This window comes from Phyllopteryx taeniolatus, chromosome 3 (assembly GCF_024500385.1).
Source record: "Phyllopteryx taeniolatus isolate TA_2022b chromosome 3, UOR_Ptae_1.2, whole genome shotgun sequence".
Classification (NCBI taxonomy): Eukaryota; Metazoa; Chordata; class Actinopteri; order Syngnathiformes; family Syngnathidae; genus Phyllopteryx; species Phyllopteryx taeniolatus.
Genome location: NC_084504.1, coordinates 31,923,667 through 31,949,709, shown reverse-complemented (window position 1 = coordinate 31,949,709; position 26,043 = coordinate 31,923,667). Strand labels below are relative to the sequence as shown.

Here is a 26,043-nt window from a genome sequence, read left to right as displayed (position 1 = left end):
CGCCACTGGTTGTTTTCTGCTCCTTCGTCCGCCATTGCTTTCGTCGCGCGTCTGTTTTGTCCAACAATTGTGACGTTTGTCTCCTTTTCATAACGTATAAGTCGGATGAACGCGACCTGAGGGTCCAGATTTCACTTGCGTCGGATACATATCCGATTTATATTCGTATATGAAAGAGGCCTGTGTCGGATATGAAAAAATTGGAATGGTACTGTTCACATTGACATGAAAAAAAAATCAGATACATGTCACACTGGGCAAAAAAAAATTCATGCCTCGATTAATAGTTTTTTAATAGTCTTTCAATCCTTGGTAATTACACTTTTCTAAAAAAAAAAAAAAAAAAAAATCTATTTTGGTCATTAGCTGGAGAATATAATCGAGATGAGGAAGTGGATGCTGTTTTGAAAAGATTCAGGGAGTGCGTCATCTGACATTTTCAAACATGACTCTTCCATGACTCCTTTACATTTTCATTTTTGGCCATAATAAATTGCAATAATACACAGCCGAAAGAAGAAAGTGGGCTGAACCAGGCGTGACTTGATGCGCAGATTCTTCTACTGCAGTTGCCTGACAGTCATTGCCATTAGAGAGATTTTTTATTCATAGTTTTTACATGGACTTAAGGAGGAATATGGATGAATGTTATTACTATGCATGGGAGCTTTTTTCATATTTGCCTCTTTTACTGGGGATTCCCCCCCCCCATCAGAACGTGACAAAGGGGGTTCATCTAGTTCAGCCGGAGTATGATAAATCACAAACTATTTACTTCCCACCCATATAATTCAAGGGATAATTTTACAGAATCTGTTTTTGTCGTAGACAATTACACTGCGAGTTCCTTTGACTGGCAGACAAAATAGCCTTTCTTGATAGCTCTGTCGTGTTTTATTTGTGTCAAAGTCTTTAAAACAATGCAGACACACATTTTAAGAGAATAAACAGGAACAAGGGCCGGGCTATTTGTATGCTATCCACTAGCCGGCAGTCCAGATTGAACTTGGGCATGAGGCAGCTGCTGCCGCGTTGTCTGGACGTTAGAGGACATTTTGTAAATGTAATCTTGTAATCTTGTCAAAACAGGAAGTGTGCAGATTTTGTTGAAAGTGCTTCATACTTTGCACGTTCAGTGGACACTTCTTTAGGTAAACCTGTACCATAGAATCCAATTCCAGTCACCTTCTCAAAGTTACCAAATATATATCTTTTTTTTTTTTTGGACTGCAATTATCAAAAACATAAATACCAACCTGTGTCAGCTCGGTGATAAAAGATGGGTTTCCAATGATTATGAACCAACTATAGAACACCAACTGACATAACAGAATTGAATAAAATGAAATACAGAATTAGACAATTGTTAGCATTTTAATGACACAAAAGCTGCTGGTGAAATTAAACAGCCTAAAATCAACCGTAAATAATGTGGTGTCATTTGCTTGAATAAAAGGAAGATTTTCATGTTCCGTCATCACAATCATCATTTTCGCTGCAGATACACTTGGATTAAATAATGATAACTTGTTAAAATACAGCTCATTGATGTGTCATCAATAAACAAATAACCTCAGGCGGACCAACGGCAAGAAAGATTTTGCAATGAGGGTCTACACACTTTGAATATGCATGGAAATCCATTATCTGTAAAAAAAAAAAAAAAAAAAAAAAAAAAACATCAAAACTGCACTGCCAGTGCTGCCCTTTTAAAAATAGGATTAATCAGAGTGCGAAGCATGCTAAAACATTCTGGCTGAAAGCAACAGGCAGACGGACAAAAATGTGCCACAGAGTTATTGCAGAATGCTCAAGGAAAGTGATACTTTACATTCCATCACTTACAGGTTTTCTGCTGAAACAGAGGTAGCGAGTGACCTTGGATTTGAATAAGCCGTCCTTCCACAGGTCAGCGTCAGAGCCATCTGTTGTTTGTGCTACCTACATCAGAAAAAAGAAAGAAAAAAAAACAAGGAGGGTGGAAAAAAAATTCAGGAGGTGGGATAAAGTTAATGTATGTATGCCATGAGCGTGTTGCCATTGTCTCTTCCTTGCATACTCGCCTTAATTAATGCTTGCCTACACTCGGGCTCCATCTCATTAGAGCTCTGCTTGCGTAAAGGAGTCTTAGCTTCCAAAAAGCTGGCTAAAAATATCATCCCTTGGGAGAAGGCTGATTAAAGATGCCCTGACAACAATCCGCTCTAATAAGGAAACCATACGTCTGTGTGCTTCCGCGGCAAAATAATATATACTTTCAAAATATGCAGTATCCCCGTAGCAAAGTACAGGTAAGACAAGAATACTGCACCTTGAAGTTTGACTGCTGTGCACCCTTCGTGGAGCCAGCCTAGTATTTAATGAGACAAATATTCAAAGAGTAAACTGCTGAGTATAGAAAGCAATTTAACGAGTGTGCAGAAATGAGGCTACACCCCAATAAAGGAGCGTCTCGTCCTTGTATAATAAGCTCATTCATAGTTATCAAAGATTGACGCATGCAGTAAGAATAATAGATTGCATCATATTGACAGCATTCGGGTGCCACGAGTCGAGCTCAAGGTCCTCAACAACATTGCGGCGTGTTGCGCGGAATAAAATATAACCTGCAGACTCCTCTATCGCTGAAGCAAATATGCTCGGTTGCGGCGTCATGTCCCATTGGCTCCAATGTGAGAATCACCTAAATAACTGCCAGGGTTATTTTCTAAAGGGATCCTTTACAAAGAAGAGTCAATCTAATGAGGTTCATTCAAATGAAGAAGTCATAGATCTCCGCACCCACCCGCACGCGTTACCCCCCCCCCCCCTTGACAATAATGATGAATGACCCCGGTGACTGGATGGGGGCGAAACATGGCACAGGGAGATTCATGCAAAACCACAACAGACAAGATGGAATGGGGGCGGGGGGGTTTGGGGGGGGGGGGGGGGGGGGTCGACTTGATGCAGGGAGCAGAGATTGTGAGGTGAAAAAGACGGAGTGAGCGTTAGATGAGAGGCGAGCGCTTCTCTGGCTGGGAGTCACCAACAGCACTTCAACTAAAAGTCCCACAAGGAGCCGATACATCACAGAGCCTCGGTCTTCTTCACGAGACAAGCCGTCTCGGCCGCTTTTTCCGGGTCAGTAGTCACAGCGTTCTGTCAGCATAAGCAAAGGTCCACTTTTGTGAAACCCAAAGTCAAGTTGAAGAGTAATGAGGGCACGGTCCTCTTAGGAGGAACCGCAGGCATCATCCTGCCACAGGCGGGGGCGGCTCCACGACGACGCAGCTTGAATGTCAAAGGCCGACTGCTTCGCCGTGGCAGAAGCAATCTGTAGTGGTTCTTCCGGCTGCTCTTCGTACTTCGTACAAAGGGCTCCTTCAACGGATGTGCGAGCGCCAACAGATGTCACAGCTCTGCATGGCGCTGATTAAAAAAAATTCAATTGCTACATCCCAAAAATCGCAACAACACGGATGAGACATGTAAACAGGTGCTGAATTTTCGATAGAAAGTGCTCAGGAGACCGACGAAGAGGAGCACAGCTGTACAGAAAACGCCACTCTGGAGACATAGAGGACAAACAGACGGAATGGGAAAACGATTGATTGCTTCCGTAGAGAGCAGAAGACTCAAAAGTGTCCCTGGCAAATTGCACTTTGTACAGTACTGTATGTGTCTGAATTCTGATGTGAAAATTGATGCGGTACTTAACACGTCCAACGCAAGTATTAGACCCGCGATTCCCAAACACTGTGCCCTGGCACATTAGTGTCCAATTTCACTTAAATCCATCCGTCCATTTTCCGAGCCGCTTCTCCTCACAAGGGTCGCGGGAGTGCTGGAGCCTATGCCAGCTATCCTCGGGCAGGACCAGCCAATCGGGTACACCCTGAACTGGTTGCCAGCCACTCGCAGGCCACATAAAAACAAACAACCATTCGCACTCACATTCACACCTACGGGCAATTTAGATTCTTCAATCAACCTACCGTGCAAGTTTTTGGGATGTGGCAGGAGCCGCTCGTGCCTTGTCCAGGTGTGCCTCGTTGTCTCGTCAATGTGTCTGTATTTAGCTCCCTGGCTTTGTGCGGTTTGCGTCGGCTCATTGTCGTTGCAAGTCACGTGTCGAGTTTTGTTTCATGTTGTGTTGACTGTTTTATTTCTTTGTTACTTTCAATCTTGGTGTTTTTGACTTTGTTAATGTAGTATTTAGAGTTTTCCACATGGCTTTGTTGTCTTTTTTGTTTTTAATAAATCATTTGCCTCCCTGCTTGCCTTTGCTGGGGTCCTCCACATCATTGGGAACACTGCAGTAGACCACCCACTAATTTTATGCCGGAGATGCCCTAAATGAACAGCATTGATAACTACCAAAATCTTTTTTTTTATGTTTTTATAATAGTTAATACACCAGAGACACACAAATAAATTGGTTGGGGTCCCCTGTACTGTGCTGCACAAATATCAATGACATCATTGGATAATCAACTTCGACTCAACTTTCATCACGATATAGTTGACTGAAAAAATCTTTGGTCATTTAGCACCATTAAAAAAACAACAACAACAACAAAAACGCTCCCATCCCGACAGGCCTACCGCTCAAATCTGCTCAGTCTTCTTCCCTGCCACAATTGTAACATTAGCAAAACCAAAAAATAAAACATAAAATGTATTCCTGTATCCGTACCTTCATCCAAATTGATACCATGTTCTTGCTTGTCTCATGCATCCTTTTGATGAAGTTTCATGGCAATTGTTTATGTTCTTGCTTAATCGTTCTAAAAGTACAATATGTCCGTCACTGTTTTTTATTATGTCAAAATTCTCGGAAAAAAAGTACATAATAAAAACCGAGACTTTTGCACAGCGCTCTTTATATTTACATCCTTATATTCTTAATACATTTGAATCTAATATCTAAAATCTAATATCTTTTGTCTTTTGTCATGGGATGGAGGTTGCGTGATGGCAGTGGGAACGGGAGGGGTCAGAGACTGTGGGCTGGAGGGGGAGATATTTTTTTTGTCTCTTATTACCTGCTCTGTGAAGCATTTTTGTTGCTTCTGCAAGTATGAAACATGTTAGGAAAATAAAATATTGATTGAATGATCGGTCTGTAAAGGTTGCCGTCTTGCTCAGTGTGGTTTGTCCGTTCCATGACAGCACGCGTTCGATTCATCGTCGGCTACTCGCCGACCATCACCGCAGAGCGAGCGCCATTTGGAAAATGTTTGCATTTTGCATGTTTAGAACAGAACCTGAGACCTTAACATGGCCCAGAAAAGGTACAGTGTAACTTGTGTATTTAAATTCCCATAAATTGGAATTCCCAACCCCCCCAAAAAAAATAAAAATTGTGCAACACTTTGGACTTCAAACCGCCAAAGAAAAACCAAACAAGTCTTGGACATGAAAAAAGTTGAAACACATAAGATGATTACCATTATTGAGTTCTTCCAGAAGAAGTTTGAGAAAGAAATTGTCGCACCTTTTCCCAAAAGCTGCAATTAAAGGTGAAATATTTTTTGTTTTTTTAGGGGGGGGGTAGTAAAAATGCTGAACCTGACTGGAATACCTTTTTCAGTCCAAGTACAATAAATAGATGTCAGCCAGCATTTCATATTAGTGATAATACTGTACTTTAATTAAGAAGGAGGACAACACATTTTGCAGAAGATTTACCGAGTGGTAACAGTATGCTGTTGTCAAGCTCTGGAGAAGAGATGAAATAGGATCTTCTGAATACCAAAACAATTGCTTTTAAGTGAATATTCTTCCTTAAAAACTGACTAGCAGTTTGGGATTCTTCTCCCTGATGTCCCAGCAAATGCAAAAGCAATGTTATGCCTCTTGAACTAAATGCAAATTTTTGTAATGAGTTTATGAGACTAACAAGTCAAATGCTTGTGAATTTGAAAGGCACCCCCCCCCCCCCCCCCCCCCCGATCCCCTTTTTCAACCGTTGCACAGATTCAAAGTACGCCTGAGCGTGTGCGCCGCGTTTGATGTTGGGTGGCTGCTCGTGCTTGAGAAAAGCTGCAGATCCCGGTGGAACCGCGTTTGATCTGGGCTCGCGCTCTCTCGTGTTGGAACGTTCTGCTCAAGTTCAGAGATGAGAACACACGGCACGGCACAGCATCACAGAGCAAAAGAGTTAATCAGCCCTTTGATTTGCTCTATAAAGAAAACGGTAACAGTGGTAAGCAGTAAAAGGAGTGTCGCACCGAAGGCCAAAAATCAATACAATGTAATATTGTCAGCACATTCATTCCTGATTTGTTTGCATTCCAAATTTGAAGATGAAAAAAACCAAACAAAAAACATCTTCAAATGATGTTCCTGAAGATGCGAATATTCTCTCGCACACCATTAAAGTGATTTCTCATGCGAGCCTCATTGCAAATGAATCAATTTTAATGAGTTATGAATAAAACATAAATAATATCTCCAAATAAAGCGCCATTCATTTCTTTTGGAGACCTCAAGGGTTTAGTATGATGACACTTGTCATATCCAAATACTGACACAAACCTCCAAGGTCGAACGCAATGGAGCAGAGGTGCGACCAAGTCGTTGCTTTGCGAGTCACAATTAAGTCTCGAGTCTTTGCCTTCAAGTCCCGAGTCAAGTCGCAAGTCCTACACTTTTGACTTTTGAGTCCTTTCAAGTCATTTTGCAAAAACAACATTAAAAAAGATATAGTTTCATAAATATAATATTGATAGTTAATTCATTTGTATATATTACATACTGCATTTATATATTTAATATATAATAAAATCTATATTTATTCATAAAAAACTAATTTGATAAACAACTGCATTGAACCTTTTTACAAAAACTAATCAAAATCTTTGCACCTTCAAAGCCAATTGTCAAAGGGGAGGGCTTAATTTATTGCCCTTTCAAAATCGATTGATAATACATTTTGATATACTGTGACTTACTTTTTCTCACTTCATTTCTGAAGTGACATTAAACTGAACTGTCACAGTAGATGTCAATTTGCATCCAGTAGTGCTGCAATTAGTAATTGGGTATTCTACTGACAGTTCCATTGGAATAATCAAGTATAAGGATAAAAAATATTTTTGCTTGGTTAAAGAGCAGTTATGAATTCACAAGAGAAAATGAGACATTTCAATTAATAATCAATGACCAATTGATTTCCTCTTTTAGATAATCAACAGGGTTATGGTCAGGGTTAGGCTAACCCAAACACTACTTTTCAGGAAACTGCATTTTCTTGTCTACAAATGTTGCTAGTGAGGCAATTTCAAACACAAATACAAATACAGTTCAGTTTAAACTTGGCATTTCTTGTATCAAAACCATAAGGCATTAATTTAAAAAAAAGAGGAACACAAGTTTGTCATTTTTTATAGAGGAACAATTTTATCCAACTGTGGTATCACAACACTAGGGGGCACTATGTAGAAAATAAAATGTCAAAAAGAGGTGAGGAAAAGGACACGAAGAAGAATGTTGTTTCATGTCGAATAGATGCTAGCTGTGTGCTGATCGACTGGTAAATAAATTGAATAAAAAAAGAAATACAGTACAAGACTGATTCTTGAAAACACTATACTGATTAAACCGGACTGTTACTGAACAGGAAGCCCAGACAGCGAACGGCCAGCCCGCCGTGTAACTATTTGCGTGATCGCTCACTAAGCTAGCTGCTAATGCTAACGAAAACAAGTATACGTGATGTCAAGCGCTGCGATTCCCACCAGTCAATGTTTTTATTTTTTATTCTTTGCAATCGTTAACATCCTTAATGTTACATTTAATGGCGTTGTCGTTTTTGTGTATACTAACAGTGGTTCTTGGAATGTATACCTTATTTAGCTGTCATATTTATTGTTGATTTATGTTGTACTGTCAATGGGTTCAAGTTCAATTGAAGTCAAGACTCATTGCTGTTCAAGTCCAAGTCGAGTTGCGAGCCTTTTAACATTTTGTCAAGTCAAGTTTAAGTCATCAAATTCATGACTCGAGTCATGTGACTCGAGTCCGTACCTCTGCAATGGAGACCGATTGAGTTCCAATTGTACACTGGTTAGAGCGTCTGCCTCCCAGTTCTGAGGACCGGGGTGCAAATCCCAGCCCCGCATGTTCTCCCCCGGCCTGTGTGGGTTTTCTCCGGGCACTCCGGTTTCCTCCCCCGGGCAACAATGTCACTTCAGACATTTCAAATGATATCAAGAATCCTCAGATTTGACAAACGAGAGACCAGAGCGAGATCTGACAAGCTTGCGCCCATCAGGGATGTCTGGGAGAGATGCGTGCGGCTCCTTATGCTGATGTTCAACCCACGGCCAGAAGTCACAGTGGATGAAAGTCTTATCCCTTTCCGAGGAAAATGCCCCTTCTGCCAATAAATGCCCAGTAAGCCAGGGAGATACGGCATAAAAATCTGGGCAGCCTATGATGCAAAAAAAAACAAAAAAAAAAACAGCCATGCCTGGAATCTACAGATTTACACAGGCAAAGCTGCGAGTGGCATTCCTGAGGAAAATCAAGGAAAACGTGTGGTCCTCGATATGACCACTGGACTGCAGGGTCACAATACTATTTTTTTTTTTTTTTACCAGCTATGACCTCGGGCAAGAACTTCTCAAAAGGAAACTTACCATGGTGGGAACAGTGACGAAAAATAAACCTGAGTTGCCTGCTGAAATCTGGCAGGTGAAGGGCAGGGCTCCACTTTCCTCAACGTTTACACATACACAAGCATGTTCTTGCTTTTACTCTGATTTACCTTTGTATTAGTTTTGGATAATAGTAGTTGATTTGCTTGATTGGTTGGTTTGACCATGAAAATCTATATTTTGTGTCATGACCTGTTCTGCTTTTCCTTTACTTTCAGTTGATATTCAAATTCTATTGCTGACAAAAAAAAAAATACATTTTGCCTTTGCTTGATCTAAATACATATGGGTCGGAATCGACCCGTAACACCATAAATGTTACTTTAGTTATTAATATTAAAATGACACCAAAAGTATTAAAACCAACATTTTCATGGATAACGAAGCCTAACAAGGTAACCAGGAGATGAGAAACAAACTGGATGATAGCTTATTGTTTTTAGTGTATTTTATAGCTGATTTAATACATGGGTCAAAACCGACCCCTTAACAAAAGAGATGATGACAGAAAGTTAACACAAGAGTAAGGTTAAACACGAATTGTGTTATTCGTTTCTAAACATGATTTATTTTCCGCTCAGGTGTGACTTACAGATATAACGTAATCTTTTTAGATTTTTTTTTAGGGTTTTGATATTTTTGATATATTCATTTGCACAGTTGCCATTATATCAGTATCACCACACTAGTGGTACACCTTCACCTATATTTTGACTGTTTGTAGTTATACTGGAGTGGCTCCAACTACTGGAGACAAATTTCTCGTGTGTCTTGGAACATAACTGGCCAATTAAGATGATTCTGAATCTGATTGAAACAAACAATAAGTACAAATTCACTAATGGCAATCAGGCATTGCTTCATTTTTGTGGTCCAACGGAATCATTTTAAAAAACAAGCTCATGGACAAAAATAATATTCCCTTTAACTTACTTTGTTGCACAACCATTGGCAGTAAAAACTGCAATCAAACAATTTCTTCAACATTTAATGATGAGCAGCAGCTCGCCAGCTGGCACCTGGCGACTATCGGCCAGCGCTAACAATGAACATAACTGCCCAAGTTTTACTCACTGCTCATTTTTCATCTTTGTCAAACAGCACAAACTGATGGTGCTCAATGAGCACACAGAAGATTCCAATCAAATCTGACCATTACCTAAGAGACTGCTCTGGCAAACAGATCAGTCAGGAAGAGGAATAAAGGAAACAGGAAGTAGAACATTTAGCTTAAGCCAAAATGAAACCACCACCAGCCCAAAAACATGCAGTAAGTCACCACGACGCTCTCACAAAAGACAAAACTAATAATTTTAGGTGACTTACAACATTATAGATGGATCTTATATCGTGTACAAATAATAGCAATTATGTGCCGGTAAAAACGGTGATATACCAAGAGGGACTAAAGTGTTGGGAAGGCAACTCGATTTTTATTCTTCATTAATTGCTTCCAGCCTTGTAAGTTTAAAGAAAATCACTTAGGTTTGTGTTCCTCAGTTCATAAAGTAAGAAAAGTAAGAAGAAGTAAGAAAAGAAATCGATCGCTGAGATCATTTTGGGGAAGCAAGTGATTGCTTAAAAGCCATGTTCCGTTTGATTGAAATTGTCCTGAATGCGTCTGACAGCACAGCCGTACAAGCGCTCTGGGAGAGGCCAGCGACAATTGCCACAGTGCGTTGAAATGACCCGGATGCCAGTTAAAAGGAGTTTTGTCGTAGGTGATACGGCATAACTCCTTCTTGTGATTAAATCATTCGGAACCTGCTTTCCTGACTAAATGATATGTTGCAGTCATTTTTGTCTCTGGAATTCCAAGAAAGTATACACAAGCAGAACATTTCTCCCCACGTCTTAGAATGCGCAAGATGAACTGCACGAGAATATTGCCCGTTTGGAACAGGAAATGTTAGTAGATCAGCTTCCACATCTGTTTGCACGAGCAATCAATTTTGCATTGCAAACCTTCAAAAAAATCAGGCCTTATATGTCTCAACCTCCATCAGTCCATTTTCTATACAGCAAAATACGTGCTTATGGATTATACCACCTGAGATAGAAAAAATTGACTTACAACATAGTAGTCATCTGGAGCCTCGCTGTGTGAAGAAAGGACCCCGACTGCAGAGAGCGGCTCTGTCGACATCTTCTCGCTCACCGCAGACATGTGCTGACAAAAATGGCAAAATGAAACACTGGCAATGTTTTCTCTCCAAATATGTAACTGGAATTTGATAAAAGATCTGCTTGATATATGTACAATATGGTACAAAAAAAAGAAAACTTGAGCACAAAACGACAGCCCGTTGCACCAATGCAGGTTTGCATCATTAAGCTTCATTACACAGTGAATGGACAATGCTCATCCTGGCTGAAAGGTCCACAATGCCGCGGTATTGACTTCTCAGTGAGGCTTATTGGGATGTAAACGAAAAAGCGTCCTTCTAACTGAGGATCCAATGACAACTCAGACCAAAAGAGCATTTGGAGACCACCCAATTACTTCAACAAGTCACAAATTAGACAGTGCAATCACATATTTTCAAGGAAGTCCCCATCAATTGCTATCTATCCCTGTCTCAGGGAATTTTGGCCTAATGGGAATGCAAGCCTTTTACAGGCTAAGTGGCTTTGCAAAGGTTTCTGATGCAACTTTATTCAATTAGCTTTAAAGCATTGTTGTACTAACTGACAAAGTTAGTGCATTCAATCTTGATGTTTACAGAATCTATCCCAATTACGTTGATCAAATTAAATGATTCACTCCAGAAACAGCTGTCACCTAACAAATGTTAGATTGCTGCAGTTATTTAAATGAAACAGGATGGCGAACTGACTAATTGAAAGCCAGATCTCTTTACAACTTGAAGTTGAGACTGAGACTGAAAGCCTTGACCCTTTCGTAGATGTTTCTGAAGCGCGAACCGAGCGTCCTAGAACAGACAGATATTGGTAATAGCGTGAAATGTATTTAAAAGGAACTTGGAAGTCATGATTAATTGTGTTTGAAGACACTGAGGCAAAATGTAGTGCATTAAATGCCTTTCCAAAGCTCTGTTCAACCAGACCGCTTGGAACAATTCATGCTGAACTGAACATTTCCTAAAAAGAACACAATGTAATGATGTTGTTGTTGTAAAGATTTAAGATTTATTTTCCTTATATTGTACATGTTATTTTATTTGGGAAGCTTTTGTTGATTTGAGAATTTACTGCGAGCACTGCAGTTTTTGTGTGTGTTTCACATCACGTCATGACATCTGTTCCTCTTTACACAAAAGATAAGCAGTTTTACTTTTCTGCTTTTTGTTGCCTAACTTTACTGAAAGTAAACCGAACTGTCACCTTTAAACCTAAAGACGAACTAAAATGAATGGGTCACGTCCATGCAGACTTTTACTCATCCATCCATTTTCTGTTGTGGGGAGCTGCAGTTATCTGGATGGAACCAATCTCAGTTGATTTTGGGCAAAAGATGGACGAGACGCAATCACAGGGCGTATATAATGACAAGCATTCCTACTCACATTTACAGGCATTGTCAGCGAGTAGAAAATGAACTGAAGACACACTGCCAGCAAGGAAGTCAGGCGAGCGTACCGCTACATGTCTTCCACACAGACTTTTTAAAACTCTCAGGCCACCATTATGAACTGTCGGATATCACAGACAGGTGCGTTAAAATATGCAGCCTGGAGTTGGGTATTTGTTTACCTGACTGAAGCTTCTTTGTCCCCTCAGCACGGTCTCTTCAGACTTTGCACCTCCAACCTGCAGGAAGTCAGAACCGACAGGGTCTAAGAAATCATTAACTATTACCAGGCCGGTTATGTTTTTATTCAGTCGTCCCATGGTTCTTGAGTGCTAAAAAATCTGGTACAGATATTAGAAAAAAGTCGTGAAAAAACTAAATATATATATGTGTGTGTGTGTGTGGTTTAGTTTTTTCATGACTTTTTTCTACAACCCGAATTCCAATGAAGTTGGGACACTGTGTTAAACACAAATAAAAACAGAATACAATGATTTGAAAATCATCTTTGACCTATATTTAATTGAATACACTACAAAGACAAGCTATGATATAATGTTCAAACTGATAAACTTGATAAACATAGAATTTTATGGCTGCAACACATTCCAAAAAAGCTGGGACAGGTGGCAAAAAAGAGTGAGAAAGTTGAGGAATGCTCATCAAACGCCTGTTTGGAACATCCCACAGGTGAACAGGCTAATTGCGAACAGGTGGGTGCCATGATTGGGTATAAAAGGAGCTTCCCTGAATTGCTCCGTCATTCGCAAGCAAAGATGGGGCGAGATTCACCTCTTTGTCAACAAGTGCGTGAGAAAATAGTCGAACGGTTTAATGTTCCTCAACGTAAAATTGCAAGGAATTGAAGGATTTCATCATCTACGGTCCATAATATCATCAAAAGGTTCAGAGAATCTGGAGAAATCACTGCATGGACGCGGCAAGGCCGAAAACCAACATTGAATGCCCGTGACCTTCGATCCCTCAGACGGCACTGCATCAAAAACCGACATCAATGTGTAAAGGATATCACCACATGGGCTCAGGAACACTTCAGAAAACCAATGTCAGTAAATACAGTTCGGCGCTACCTCCGTAAGTGCAACTTGAACCTCTACTATGCAAAGCAAAAGCCATTTATCAACAACACCCAGAAACTCTGCCGGCTTCTCTGGGCCCAAGCTCATCTAAGATGGACCGATGCAAAGTGGAAAAGTGTTCTGTGGTCCGACGAGTCCACATTTCAAATTGTTTTTGGAAATTGTGGACGTCGTTTCCACCTGGCCAAAGAGGAAAAGAACCATCCGGACTGTTATGGAGACAAAGTTCAGAAACCAGCATCTGTGATGGTATGGGTTTGTGTTAGTGCCAATGGCATGGGTCACTTACACATCTGTAAAGGCACCATTAATGCTGAAAGGTACATACAGGTTTTGGAGAAACATATGCTGCCATCCAAGCGAGGTCTTTTTCACGAACGCCCCTGCTTATTTCAGCAAGACAATGCCGAACCACATTCTGCACGTGTTACAACAGCATGGCTTCGTAGTAAAAGAGTGCGGGTACTAGACTGGCCTGCCTGTTGATTCTAATTGCAACCTATTTTTGGAATACTAAGTTAAATACTGAGCGATTTATTGTATACACACTGTATACACTGCATGAACTTGTTAAGGATGTTAACAGGTTAATTAAAAATGTAAAGCTAGTCCAAGTTTTGTAATTGCAACAGCCTGGAAGAGATGAATTTTATTCTCATCACGTGGCATTTTTTTTTTTTTTCTAATTTCGAGTTCGACCAGTGTCACGGAACGGATCGTGATCGACCGACATTAGAGATGCCACTGTATGTTATATCCTATGGTTATCATCCCAATATTATTATGTTGTAAGCTATAATAAAATTACATTGGGTAGTACAGTATAACATAATACAAAACTCGAAAGCCTCTATATAACACCCGGGAGACAATTTGCCAATTGAAGATTTATCATATATAACCCAATCATACTAAATCAATTATTTCATTTTGTAATTATTAACCAAATTCATTCAAATCTGACACCACTGTTTTCTGGTGCTTTGCCTCCGGCGATGCATTGGCTTGTTGGGTTGCACTTGATGTGATCACTTTTCCCGTATTGTTCATTCCAAGAAATTATTCTCTAAATGGAGGGAAATGCTCAGCGGCAAACGGCCAGCTCAAATGATCAGATTTTTCACTGTCTGCCGGTATGAGTTCACAAGATGCTTTTCATATTCTACACGCAAGGCACTTTCGAGAGTTTACAAAACAAACTTCTTCTCATCCAAACAAAATGGAAGCGCATGCTTCAGTGTGATGATCATGCTCAGACATTATACAGTATTCAGATATTATTTCTGTCTGAATCCAAGAGTATGGCTGTATTTTAGATTAAGTGTGTGTATTTGTGAGCTCATAATTGTCCTCAAAACACAGTTAGTTCATTTTTGTATTCTATAGAACTATGTGCCATTGTCACTGTCACATTTTCTTGAGCATGCCCGAGTGAAATAAGCCCAATTTATGTGTGTGTAGCTTTTGTCATATAGTTATTTTTATTAAACCAAATTATTCCGTATTCTGTAGTCCAAAGGTCCCCCGCCGTAAATTATTATTATTATTATGAGTTATAGGTAGGCATTTTTTTTTTCTGTCCGTTCAATTAAGAAATGTTTTTTTTTTTTTTTTAAATAGTAATGTTAATAGTGAAGTTCTTCGCAGGATGTACTCTTTTTGTAGTGCCCACCCTTATCATCATCATCATCATGCCTCTTCAAACACTCACCAAGTTCACAGCACATTGTTTCCCATCAAGGTGTTGCCCTCCTTCTACAATCTCTTGTGGCAGGGCTCAAGTTGCCATCATGAAATGTCAGCTGTCGAGACACGCTGAGGGCCGAAGGCACACCTGGCAGCTTGTTTGTCTAATTGTAGAAAAGGTATCTTGAGATACCGACGGGGGGGGGAAAAAAAAAATAGTATTGTTGCCATCAACTCTAAATGAAGACAGCGTTAGGCTGCTGTGAGGAGCATCTGTTAGAGGGTCCACAGCCTTGCCGGAGCTAATTAAAATAGTGAGATCCCGGTTCACATTTTATTTATAAATTATTTTAAAACAGTGATGGTTTCCTTTTCATGTTTAAAGGTCATCGGCTGTGTTTGGTAATTTTCCGACGCTCACTGAAGATGGAGATTTTTGCGTTGCCACGTGGAGAGTAATAATGTCCTTATATCAACTTGGGAAATCTTCTGAGCCCCCAACGTCCCTGTCACCTGTATGAACCCATTATGGACCGTGTCGAAATGTGCAGGACTCATTTCAGATATGACCCTCACCGCCTCCTCCTCTGTTTTCAGTCTACGCATATAAACCCTTGTGTCTCCTGAACAGCTCATAATAGCATGTTTTAAGAAGCCCGCTCTGAGTGCCCCCATAGGATAGAACCTTGCAAGGCTTTATAATATCATGCTTTTCTCTAAGTATACGCCAGTTCTGTCTCATACACCAGTTTTTAACTGAAACAAAAAAATTCAGTCAACCATAAAATGACACACAAATTAGGTCTACAGGACCTATGCACAGAATTGTACAGGGGAATCGTCCATGTTGGTTTCAAAGTAACCTTTTTGGACAAGTTCTAGAGCTGGAAGTTCTACTCAAGCCCCCATCAAAACCATGCATCTTAGACACAAAACTCGAAGATGGGCGGAGCATGGTGTCAAAGTCATTTCAATCATTTCAAAAGAGGCTTTATTATCATTTATTTAAGTTTATTTTTGCAACCTGATGCGTTTCCGAACAAACTTTCTTATCGTACACCTGCATCATATAGTATTAACTTCAAGCTATAGTATGTAACCTACGGTGCCCCCCTATGCTCGAATTCTGCATTACAACAAAAGAACAGCGCTGTCACTTCAATATGACGTAGCCAATGCATGTTATGCCCCTTATATGTGATTCGACAACATTTTTACTATTTTGAAGGACACGCGTCGTTTCCGTGTGCCACCAACTGGGCCAGCGCGGGAAATGAATAGGGCATTCACTAAATATAAAAAATAAGATACTGAAAAAGCCGCCAGCACGGAGAAAGACTGGTTAGCACATCTGCCTCACAGTTCTGGGGACCGGGGTTCAAATCCCGGCCCCGCCTGTGTGGAGTTTTCATGTTCTCCCCGTGCCTGGGTGGCTTTTCTCCAGGCACTCCGCTTTCCTCCCACATCCCAAAAACATGCATTAATTGGTGACTCTAAATTGCCCGTAGGTGTGAATGTGGTTGCAAATACTTGTTTGTTTCTGTGCCCTGCGATTGGCTGGCGACCGGTTCAGGGTCTACCCCGCCTCCCGCCCGAAGACAGCCGGGATAGGCTCCAGCAGCCCACGACCCACGTAAGGATAAGCGGTAAAGAAAATGGATGGAGGGATGAATGGAAGATAGTGACAAATACAGCAAGATGTTAGAGGAGCTGAACAGCTTAATCAGCATTGTGTCATCTCCTCCAGTAGTGGCTTGGGTGAAAATGCCTTTTTTTTTTTTCACAAAAAAGTTGTGGATTATTGCTTTGAGCGTGACTGGTGCAGTTGATGCTCCTCTTTAATTGTCATCCTTTCTATAGTTATGTCTTTTTATTCAGCTCTGAACCTAATGTTGTGGCCAAAATGGTAACAGTTTGGAGCATTTATATGCAATTAGAGAGTACGCTTCGAGTGTTGTTTTTTTTCCCTTCTTTTTTCGACTCGTACAAGCTTCTTATAGCTCGTCCGATCATCCCAAATTACACCCACACATGCATGCACAGCACAGCACAGCACAGCACAGCACAGCACGCATCTTTTTTTAGACGCATGCATACTTCCTTCCGTCTGGTGGGGAGTCTGGACTGCTCCGACTCACTGCGCCTCACTGCCCTTGTGCAGCGGTGTGCCAGTTGTGCCTTCCCCCATTGCTGTGAATGCCACCATCTGGTGTGCCACGTGGACATCATAATCTCCCCTTAATTACATTAGCAGTGCAATCAGTTACTGCATTACAAGGCCGGGCAAAGAGCTTTTAAATCTTGGAGGAAATCATAAATAATTGCACTAAGTACCCAGCGCCAGATGTGCGTGCCAACTTGGCTTCCAAGAGATCAATAGTAACCTCACCAACCGTGTTCCAAATGGACAAAAACGCAACTATTTTGTCCACGTTGGTCCATACCACTCACTGTCGCCGCCATGCTGTCCCTTCGCATTCCCGCATTTTGTGCATTTGTTAGCTCACACCGAGATGTTGAGCTTTATTGGTTGTGCCGGTCACCGACCTGTTGCTGCGGCTTTGACTGATGACATCCAGGAAACTCTGTGTACGTGATGTTTCTTACCGTTGTGTCCATTACTGCACCTCTCCATCATATTGCTGTCATGTAATTAGATGTCAAAAATTGAAATCCAACTATTCTTCTCCGTAGTTGGATGAAAGTGCACGTGCGTAACAAGACATTACACATTACTGCCTCTCCTCGGAGGGGATGTCGTCTTGTATCGCTTGCTACTTTTCACTCATCTTCCTGTCATGTTCTCCGCTCCCAGGGCTGCTCGCACTGACACGCTTCTCAGTCAGCTGGTTGCCAGCTCGGAGCACTTCCTCGCCCCAGCTCTTTAATATCATAGTGATACAATAACGTGTTGGAAGTTTTCCTCGTTCGACTAGACTGGGAGGGATTTGAGTTTCCATTACAGGGGATGCCGGCCTTTGCCTGTCCTGAGCCACGATGATAAGTTTTGATAACACAAAGCTTTTAGTCCTTAATACACAACAATATTCCTCTGTTGGGAATTCTTATCAAGAAAAAAAAAATAGTAGAAGAACACAAATAATTATGGCGGTTTGTGTGTTTAAACTTATGATCGATATTTTTGTTGTTGTTGTTGGTCTACGTGTCAAATGTTGGCTATACATTAGCACAGCACATCAATATAAGTCTGTGATTCTTCATTTGGATCCTTAACTACCTCTACATGTTGTTTATTGTTACAGTACTAACATTATCTCGTCATTCAATTCTCTGAGCATCAAAAAATACATTCTATGGTCAAAACTTGATATTAGAGATTTCAAATATGAACTTTTCTCTGCCAGTCAACGCTTCTTTGCGTACAGATCGTTGTCTTAAGTGTCGGAGTGGTATAAGCATGCACAAAAAAACAATTTTACCAATAGCTCAAGTCGTGCAGCATTGCCATTGAAAGTCACGTTCATCCACATATTTTTCTCACACCGTGGGAATAAGCTATGAATTCACGAAACAAGACTGACAATTTATCTCAGAGAGGGAGATATTGATATTAACATGTGCAATGCCCATTTCAACTTGATCCCAATGTGGCCTTGCAAGTGCTATTTAAATGAGTGGGTGTCATTCCAGTGACACTTTGTGAGGCAACAAACAGCAAAGTGATGAAAGAGAACTGCAATATTGACTAAATATGTCTTATCGTTCATCATAATTTATCCATCCACTTTGTCACAGCTTCAACATTTAAGGAAGATAAACGATACAAGATGTTGTCCTCTCTTTCATACTTCCGTGCTCCGGGAAGTGTGTCCAATATGGACTCACTTTATTCTCTGCAACGTTGGCGTGCGTTTGGGTACTAATGTTTTTTTTTTGTCTTCCCCCATGATATGATGAACATATAACCCGTGTGAAAAAATATGTATTTAATGAGAAGTAATGTACCTTATAAATATCATGTACCTCGTAAATAACAAATCTGGACTACAGAATGTCCAAATAACAAATGCAAATTAGAGTTATTTGTTAGTTGTTTTTCAGGTGGCTTTGAGCGTGCCAAAGTGTCAATTCACGAGGGGACTTTGAAAAGTGTGGCATTTGCTTTTTCCGTGTCATCGTGTGCATTATATCTAAGAAGGAATAGGATCCATTGCAAGGTGACCGTTTGGAAGAGCACAGACACCTTAAAGTTAAAAAAAAAAGTACTGACTTCCTCATGAGCCGCACTCGTCGCCGCCGTCTGCTCCCCTGCCCGCTAATGCAAAATAACAAGACCGAAGAAATCTTCTGGAGGGATGTGACTACTGTCCAATTTTTGCATACAAAATGAATCTGATCACACATAGGCGTCAGAAATGTGCTAACGAAACAAGGAATTGCAAAAGAGTGACTCGTGTAATAACATCCAGTGATCGGCCTAACCTATAGCAATGTCTCTTTATTCAATTTTTTTCTTTCCTTCACATCTATGACTCACACAGGACTTTGTCACTCAAGTCTCTCATGTGCACTATGTGAATGTGCTGTTTGTCTGCTGTGGCGATTTGATCAATGCTAGCCAAGCAAGCTCGCTCTACCAGGGAGACGGGCATTTTATAAGGGTATAAATAATCAATGACGCTGCATCCGTAATGGCCTGTAATGCAGTTTGGTAACCTCACCCCGCCCCCACCTGCTGTAGTGTATTTGGTGGTTAGACAATGGAAAAAGATTTCTGTGGTTAATTGATAGGACAGGCGAATGGCTCATACATACATATATATATATATATATATATATATATATATATATATATATATATATATAGTGTTGTTCGAGTGCACCGCTGCATTGTCATCGATGAGGGACAATGTCGGCGATCTTCCGGGGGCCCCCCTAGGCGGCTGCCCGGCTTGCCTTCCCTGTCGTGCGCCTCTGCAAACAGGACACATATTTTTTAAGTTTTACTCCTCCCTCATTCTCACCCATCAGTCTGTATTTCCATTATGACTAACATCTGCCCGTTTAATTTTCAGCTCTGTCATAATATGTCGGCCTAAACTACAAGAGACGATCTCTTATTGATTACTTTCCCAGCAGCCCTGGCGCACGCCCCAGCTGATCACGCCTCTAGTGCACGGACATCTCATGCATTTCAGATAATAAGCCTCTGCTCTGGAGTTGAAACAAATTGGATGTGCAGTCAGTCACTGTCCAAGTGAATCATGTTGCAGTCTGTCAGTGGACTAGACTTGGATTATCATTTTATCCAAGCGAAGGCCAAATAAAGTGAAGGGAAAATGCCACGGAACAGGTTTAGAGATTTGTTTTCATAATTTTCATTCAATGAGTAATCATTTAGAATATTCATACAAATAATATACATTGCACATTTGGAGACATCATTTAAAAAACACAAACTTACTGGTACTACTTTGTGTAGCGAGACGTTCTTCATCGTGGAGGCAAACTTTGCTGCCATTACACTTCATTTCAAATCTATACGGTAAAACCACAGAACCGACAGTTCTTGTTTATGCAGAATATTTTCGGACCTGTCGGCATCTCTCTCTGTAGAATGTCACACGGCGCTTGTGAACTGACTGTACAATGTGTACATTGACAAGGCAGACACAGATCCATAACTACTGAATGTCCAACAATGAACATTACAGCCATTGTTGTTGGCCCACTTGGGTTTGTGGAACAGGAAGAAAAATAAAGCATCCTCTCATTCTTTGACGAGGCTCCGTTTCAAACTGTGCGCCTTCTCGCAAATCTAAAATGGACATTTTTTTGGGGGGAGTTGTATGGAAGGACATGATAAATAATACATCAGGATTATAGAGCACAGACTGTGCTGCAGCGACTTTAATGAGTCCACGGAGGGAAAACAAACCCAGACAGAAAACAAAAGCACACACATCCTTAAAAACATCTGCATTTAAACCCGAATAAATCTGGCCACTCCTGCCCACCAGCTTTAAGTATTAAGTTAGTGGTTTATGCATGGCCAAGGCACAGCAATATCCGATTTGATAATCTAATATTGATGCAAGTTGTATGAGATATGTCATTGTTCTCTTTGGAAAGTACACCTGAAGTGGTTTGCGGCAAATTCGGAGAAGTACAATAATTGGCACCCTAGTGTCAGCCTCCCCCTGTTTGGTGCCAGCTGTTTAAAATATGGATGCTATTGTTTTCATTGTTTGGCTTTTATTAAGTTTCACTTGGGTCTGTGGTATAATCCTCAGACTCTTGACCTTTTCTGCCGTGTGGAATAAGAACATAAACAAGGCACTGATGTATTCCCCGGTTTACTAGTTCAGATGAGCGGCAGGTTTGGATTTGAACTCTGCAATGGGGTCTGGATGCTTAAGCAGGATGCACAGAGAGATCTCTTGTGGCGTTAGGCAGCGGAAAACCAACTTGCCAACTTGCATTTACTTGCTTTTGGCTTCGTTAAGATCATTTAAGTTTTTTTCTTTTTTTTTAAACCGAGACACATTCCAACAAAACACACATAAGAGCTCTAACATAAGTATGTGCGTTTCTAAGATAAAATACAATATCTCTGACTGATCTGAGCACAAATTATTACTACTATTATTATTAGTATTATTATTGTCATGATGTAGTACCAACAATTTCAAAAAATGGCAAGAAAAAGAATCACATTCCAAAATGGCAAGTCCTTTTTTTTTTTTTTAAAGGGAATTAAAGTGCCACGTCTTTCAATGGTTGTGTAATGTAGATGTAAACACATTTTTCCCCCCCACCCATTAAGTCTTGCTTAAATACACAAATAAGAAAATGATTAAATTTGAGTTAAGTCTTTCTCAGTGTTGAATGTCATCTTAAATCATGCAGAAATGTGATAATTACCCACACAAGGCCAAAAGGGCCCATCACTGCCACTTTAAATCCAATAAACGCCCCGACCTGATCACTATAATTGATCATCTATCAGGGTCATTGAGGAGTCCAGTGCAGCTAACCGCCGCTTATAATTCCTCTTGATCATGGCTAATTACAGAAAGTGGGAGAAAGCAATATCGCAGATACGCAGCGACAGCTGCTGCCTGCGTGTTCACCGAGGTAGGATAGCATCTTTTAATAATGATGAGCTGTGAGGCTACATACAAACACTAAGTGATATTCTCATATTGAGATCACCTGTGCTCGTGTCTAACGTGGCTGATTTAAATGTATCTACCTGCATCATCATGTATCAGATTGATTTTTTTTTTTTTTTTTTTTTTAGAAAAAATATGAACATATAAGAGTGGAAATGTACAATTACAAGTGGTTACGACATTAATCGGATGAAATTCATACTGTGAACAAGTGCGGGGTACGATCCAGACCCAACAGTGATAGGAGAAAATCTGTGATATGGAGAGACCATGTAAAAAAAAATAATAATACAATTTTACCGCTCAACACACATTTCAAAACACATTGAAACATTCAAACACGAGTATACTTATTCTCAAGTATTCCTTTGCACCTGTTCTCATTTGGAGGCTTTCTTGCTTGCAGTTCTCCAAATCAGAGGCAAAGCATGCTCGCTTCAAGATGTTTATTTGTTGCTCCCAGTTAAAAGTTTACTGTAAAACTGGCATATAAAACAAAAGAAATATCAATATTTTATATTTATTTCATCACCAAAAATGTTCAGACAAACCATATAATTTCATCCTAGGTCTGATACATGCATAAGTGTGTTTATTTGATTTCGGGCACTTTTGATTTTCGTTTTTCTCAAAACGAAATAAAATGTGACACAAAATACATACCTTACCTTAATTGTCATCTTTCTGTGACTCAGAATCTGTTCGTGTCCATATATATTGATTTAAGATATATATATATTTTTTAATTTGGTCTTTTTGTCAGATACCCTCGAGAAATGTCATTACCGCCACAATGGCATATTGATTAAAAATCGATTAATCTTGTGATGTTAATGACATTTCAAAGTTTTTAGCTAACTGTGCTATGCTGGTGGAGTTATCTTATTTTTTTTCTTTTAGCTAGCTAGTCCTGTACGACATTTTATATGATTATCAAGTTTTTACAGGAAAATCTTTAAACATATTAACACTACAAGTCGTTTGGTAATGACATGCAATCAAAATATTACGTACAAACGAGGAAAAAACTTACTCTTCCAGTTAGCAAAATGTCTGACGTCTCTCTGCCCTAGCATGTGCTTGAGTGACAAGACAAAATGACACAGGGAATTAAAGAATCAGATTTTGAATTTAACTTGATTGATCTGAAAATGGTCAATGTGGCGGTAATGACAGCAACTTTAAGGGACATACATATTTTAGTCAAAAGAAAAAGACAGAATTTGACATGTTTTGTATATATGATGAGAAATCATGAATTCTATTATATTTTAAGGAATGTATGGTAAAGGTTACAGCAATTTAGCATTTTTTTGAGTAGAACGATAGAGCGATATATCTATACCCTGTGCTAGGGACCGGGTGAAAAAATACCGCCATAAAACCGCTCAAAAAATGTCAAAATATACTAATATAAACATGAGAATTTCGACAACACTTATAATTAGGCACGCCCACCGCTGGTTATTGAAAAAATCTATTTAAATATATTTGTTCTTTAAGTTTCATATCAAGTACACAAAAAGGCCCGCAATCAAATAAACACCCATAAGATTTTTTGGGAAATCTTGAGAGATTTATTTTTTATTTTTTATTTTTTTGGGGGGATTTGTTACAGGAATTTAACATTTTTAACCACACTGTGTGTGCTTTCTCGGATAAGATTGTTTTCCACCACTGATCAAGAATTTAGTCTTCCAGGACAGAAATTTTGCGTGATCAAACGTGATCTAACAAAACTGAAAAAGAAACGTAACACCAGCCGGGAAACAGAAGACACACCATGGAAGAGGAAACACGAGAGGAGGGAACGATGATGGTCTTGGGACTTTTTTTTTTACGGACTTTGTAGTCTACTGAGCGAGCCAGAGGTTAAGTTAATAACATGTTCAGTTAATAGCCGGCGTTATGGTCCTTGTAACGCGGGTAGGACATGTTTGTTTTTATTTACGCCTGCTCATTGGTACTTTATACTTTAGGGGCATGAGTCAGCTTGCTGCTTGATTGGCTATCTTCCGTTTCACTCAACGATTCACGGAATCATGACTCGGGAGTTGTCGGCTTTCTTTTGGTTCTAATTCTTCTTCTTCTTATTATTGAATATTGTTATTATTAGTATTGAACATGTTTAAAACCTAAAATAACAACCCTGCCAAATTTGAATGATTAAAAAAGTAGTAAAGTATTAAAAAAAAGAAAAAATGTTGGATTCCAAATCATGAAAACTCGGGCCATTCTCTCAGCTCTGGAACACTGAATACTGAAATGGCGGCCCGTTCTATGTTCAGGTGTCAGCCGCTAAAATCTGATCCTTACACATCCCGTTTATGTTTCCACTTAACGCCTCTGGTGGCTGGAATATATCCCACCGAGCTGTCACGGGGCTTTCTACGCCCAGACAAGAGGCACTGGCCACGAGCTAGCCAGCAAGCTAACAGGCTACCGGAGGCTCCTCGGAGCTGACGTCGCAGGCAGGCGGCGGGCTTTCCTGTTCTGAAAATACCTCACCAGTGATGGGACATCATGATTTCCTAGGAATGTTGTAGAAGTGAAAACGCAGAGATCTATAGAAATAAAGTGTTACATATTGATATGCAGGCGGCACGGTGGACGTCTGCTTAACACATCTGCCTCACAGTTCTGAGGACCGGGGTTCAAATCCCGGCCTCGCCTGTGTGGAGTTTGCATGTTCTCCCCCGTGCCTGTGTGGGTTTTCTCCGGGTACTGCGGTTTCCTCCCACATCCCCCCAAAAAACATGCATGGTAGGTTGATTGAAGACTCTATATTGCCCGTAGGTGTGAATGTGAGTGCGAATGCTTGTTTGTTTCTATGTGCCCTGCGATTGGCTGGCGACCAGTTCAGGGTGTACACCGCCTCTTGCCCGAAAAAAGATGGGATAGGCTCCAGCAAGCCCGCGACCCGTGTAGAGGATAAGCGGTAAAGAAAATGGATGGATGGATATCAATATGCATCATTATCTGTTTCTTACCTTGTTATATCATTTTTGATCATTATAGTGAGAAATCATTAACATGATCAGTGTCTTTCCATAGATGAATATCATGAATTATTAATAACACATAATTAAAGGTAATTTGAGCAAATTTCTTGGTAGACCTTCACATTAATCAATACCCAAGAAGTATCTCTCAGTTTCAAAAAGATTGGTGACCCTTACTTTTGGGGAAGGTAAAAAGTGCAAAACAAGTACAAGCAGAGTTGCTCAAATGATGATGACTACTTTTGCAATAATAGGCACTTTGTTTCGTCAGGTTTGCTCATTGAGAAAATGTGTAGTTTATTGAACTTTTATAGTAAGACGTCAACCCGTTTTCACCGCTGCGCAATTTCATAAAAGCCGTCCAGGCCTTGAGTAACACTTTTTATAGTAATTCGTTTACGACTCTGGTCGCAGAGGGGCTGCATCTGCTGCCGCAAGCACTTCGACACGTGTGGAAGCCATGAGGACCCAATCCGCTTTCTCCAAGACCTCCTCTTTTCCTTCAGAAGCACATCGTAAAATATTCCACCCGACTTTTACAATCAACTTCTTTGACTGCGGTGTTGCACATTTATATTTTCCCAAAATGAGACTGACATAACCTTGGATCATTGGGGGGATTTCAAAATGATTCTGCGTTACAAACAAAAAACATATCATTCGGGGGTGTCTTGTTTTAGTGAGAGGATGGGCAGGAAAGGCGAAAGCGGCATGAAAATGATGCTCCAGATGCAAGAGAAATAAAAAGACAATGAGACAAAGAGATTGAGTGACTGGTCAAGAGTCTCTCTTGAGACGAGTGGGAAATCGCAACCAGATTCCGAAGCTAAGCTCATAAACCCTTGGAGGCCTTTGGAATGTAAAAACCTACTTTTCCTGTCTTTCGAGTACAAAACTAGCGTAGCAGTTTCCCCACCCTGAGCATTGCTCACATGGCCGTTC

General features: G+C 40.3%; 1 protein-coding gene across 6 annotated transcripts in view; it reads right to left on the bottom strand.

Annotated features, from left to right (window-relative positions):
* Positions 1 to 17,597, bottom strand: part of LOC133475618 (multivesicular body subunit 12B-like) — a 47,699-nt gene extending 30,102 nt beyond the window's left edge. For 4 of the 6 annotated variants that reach the window (XM_061768721.1, XM_061768724.1, XM_061768722.1 and 1 more), the window contains exons 1-5: positions 17,571 to 17,597; positions 12,360 to 12,416; positions 10,720 to 10,815; positions 1,846 to 1,941; positions 1,257 to 1,319 (exon numbers count right to left, since the gene is read on the bottom strand). In XM_061768721.1, coding sequence (XP_061624705.1) covers positions 1,257 to 1,319; positions 1,846 to 1,941; positions 10,720 to 10,815; positions 12,360 to 12,416; positions 17,571 to 17,582 — 324 coding nt within the window. In that variant the 5' untranslated portion in view covers positions 17,583 to 17,597. The other 2 variants (XM_061768725.1, XM_061768723.1) reach the window with 2 other exon arrangements.
* Between the last annotated feature and the right edge of the window lie 8,446 nt (positions 17,598 to 26,043).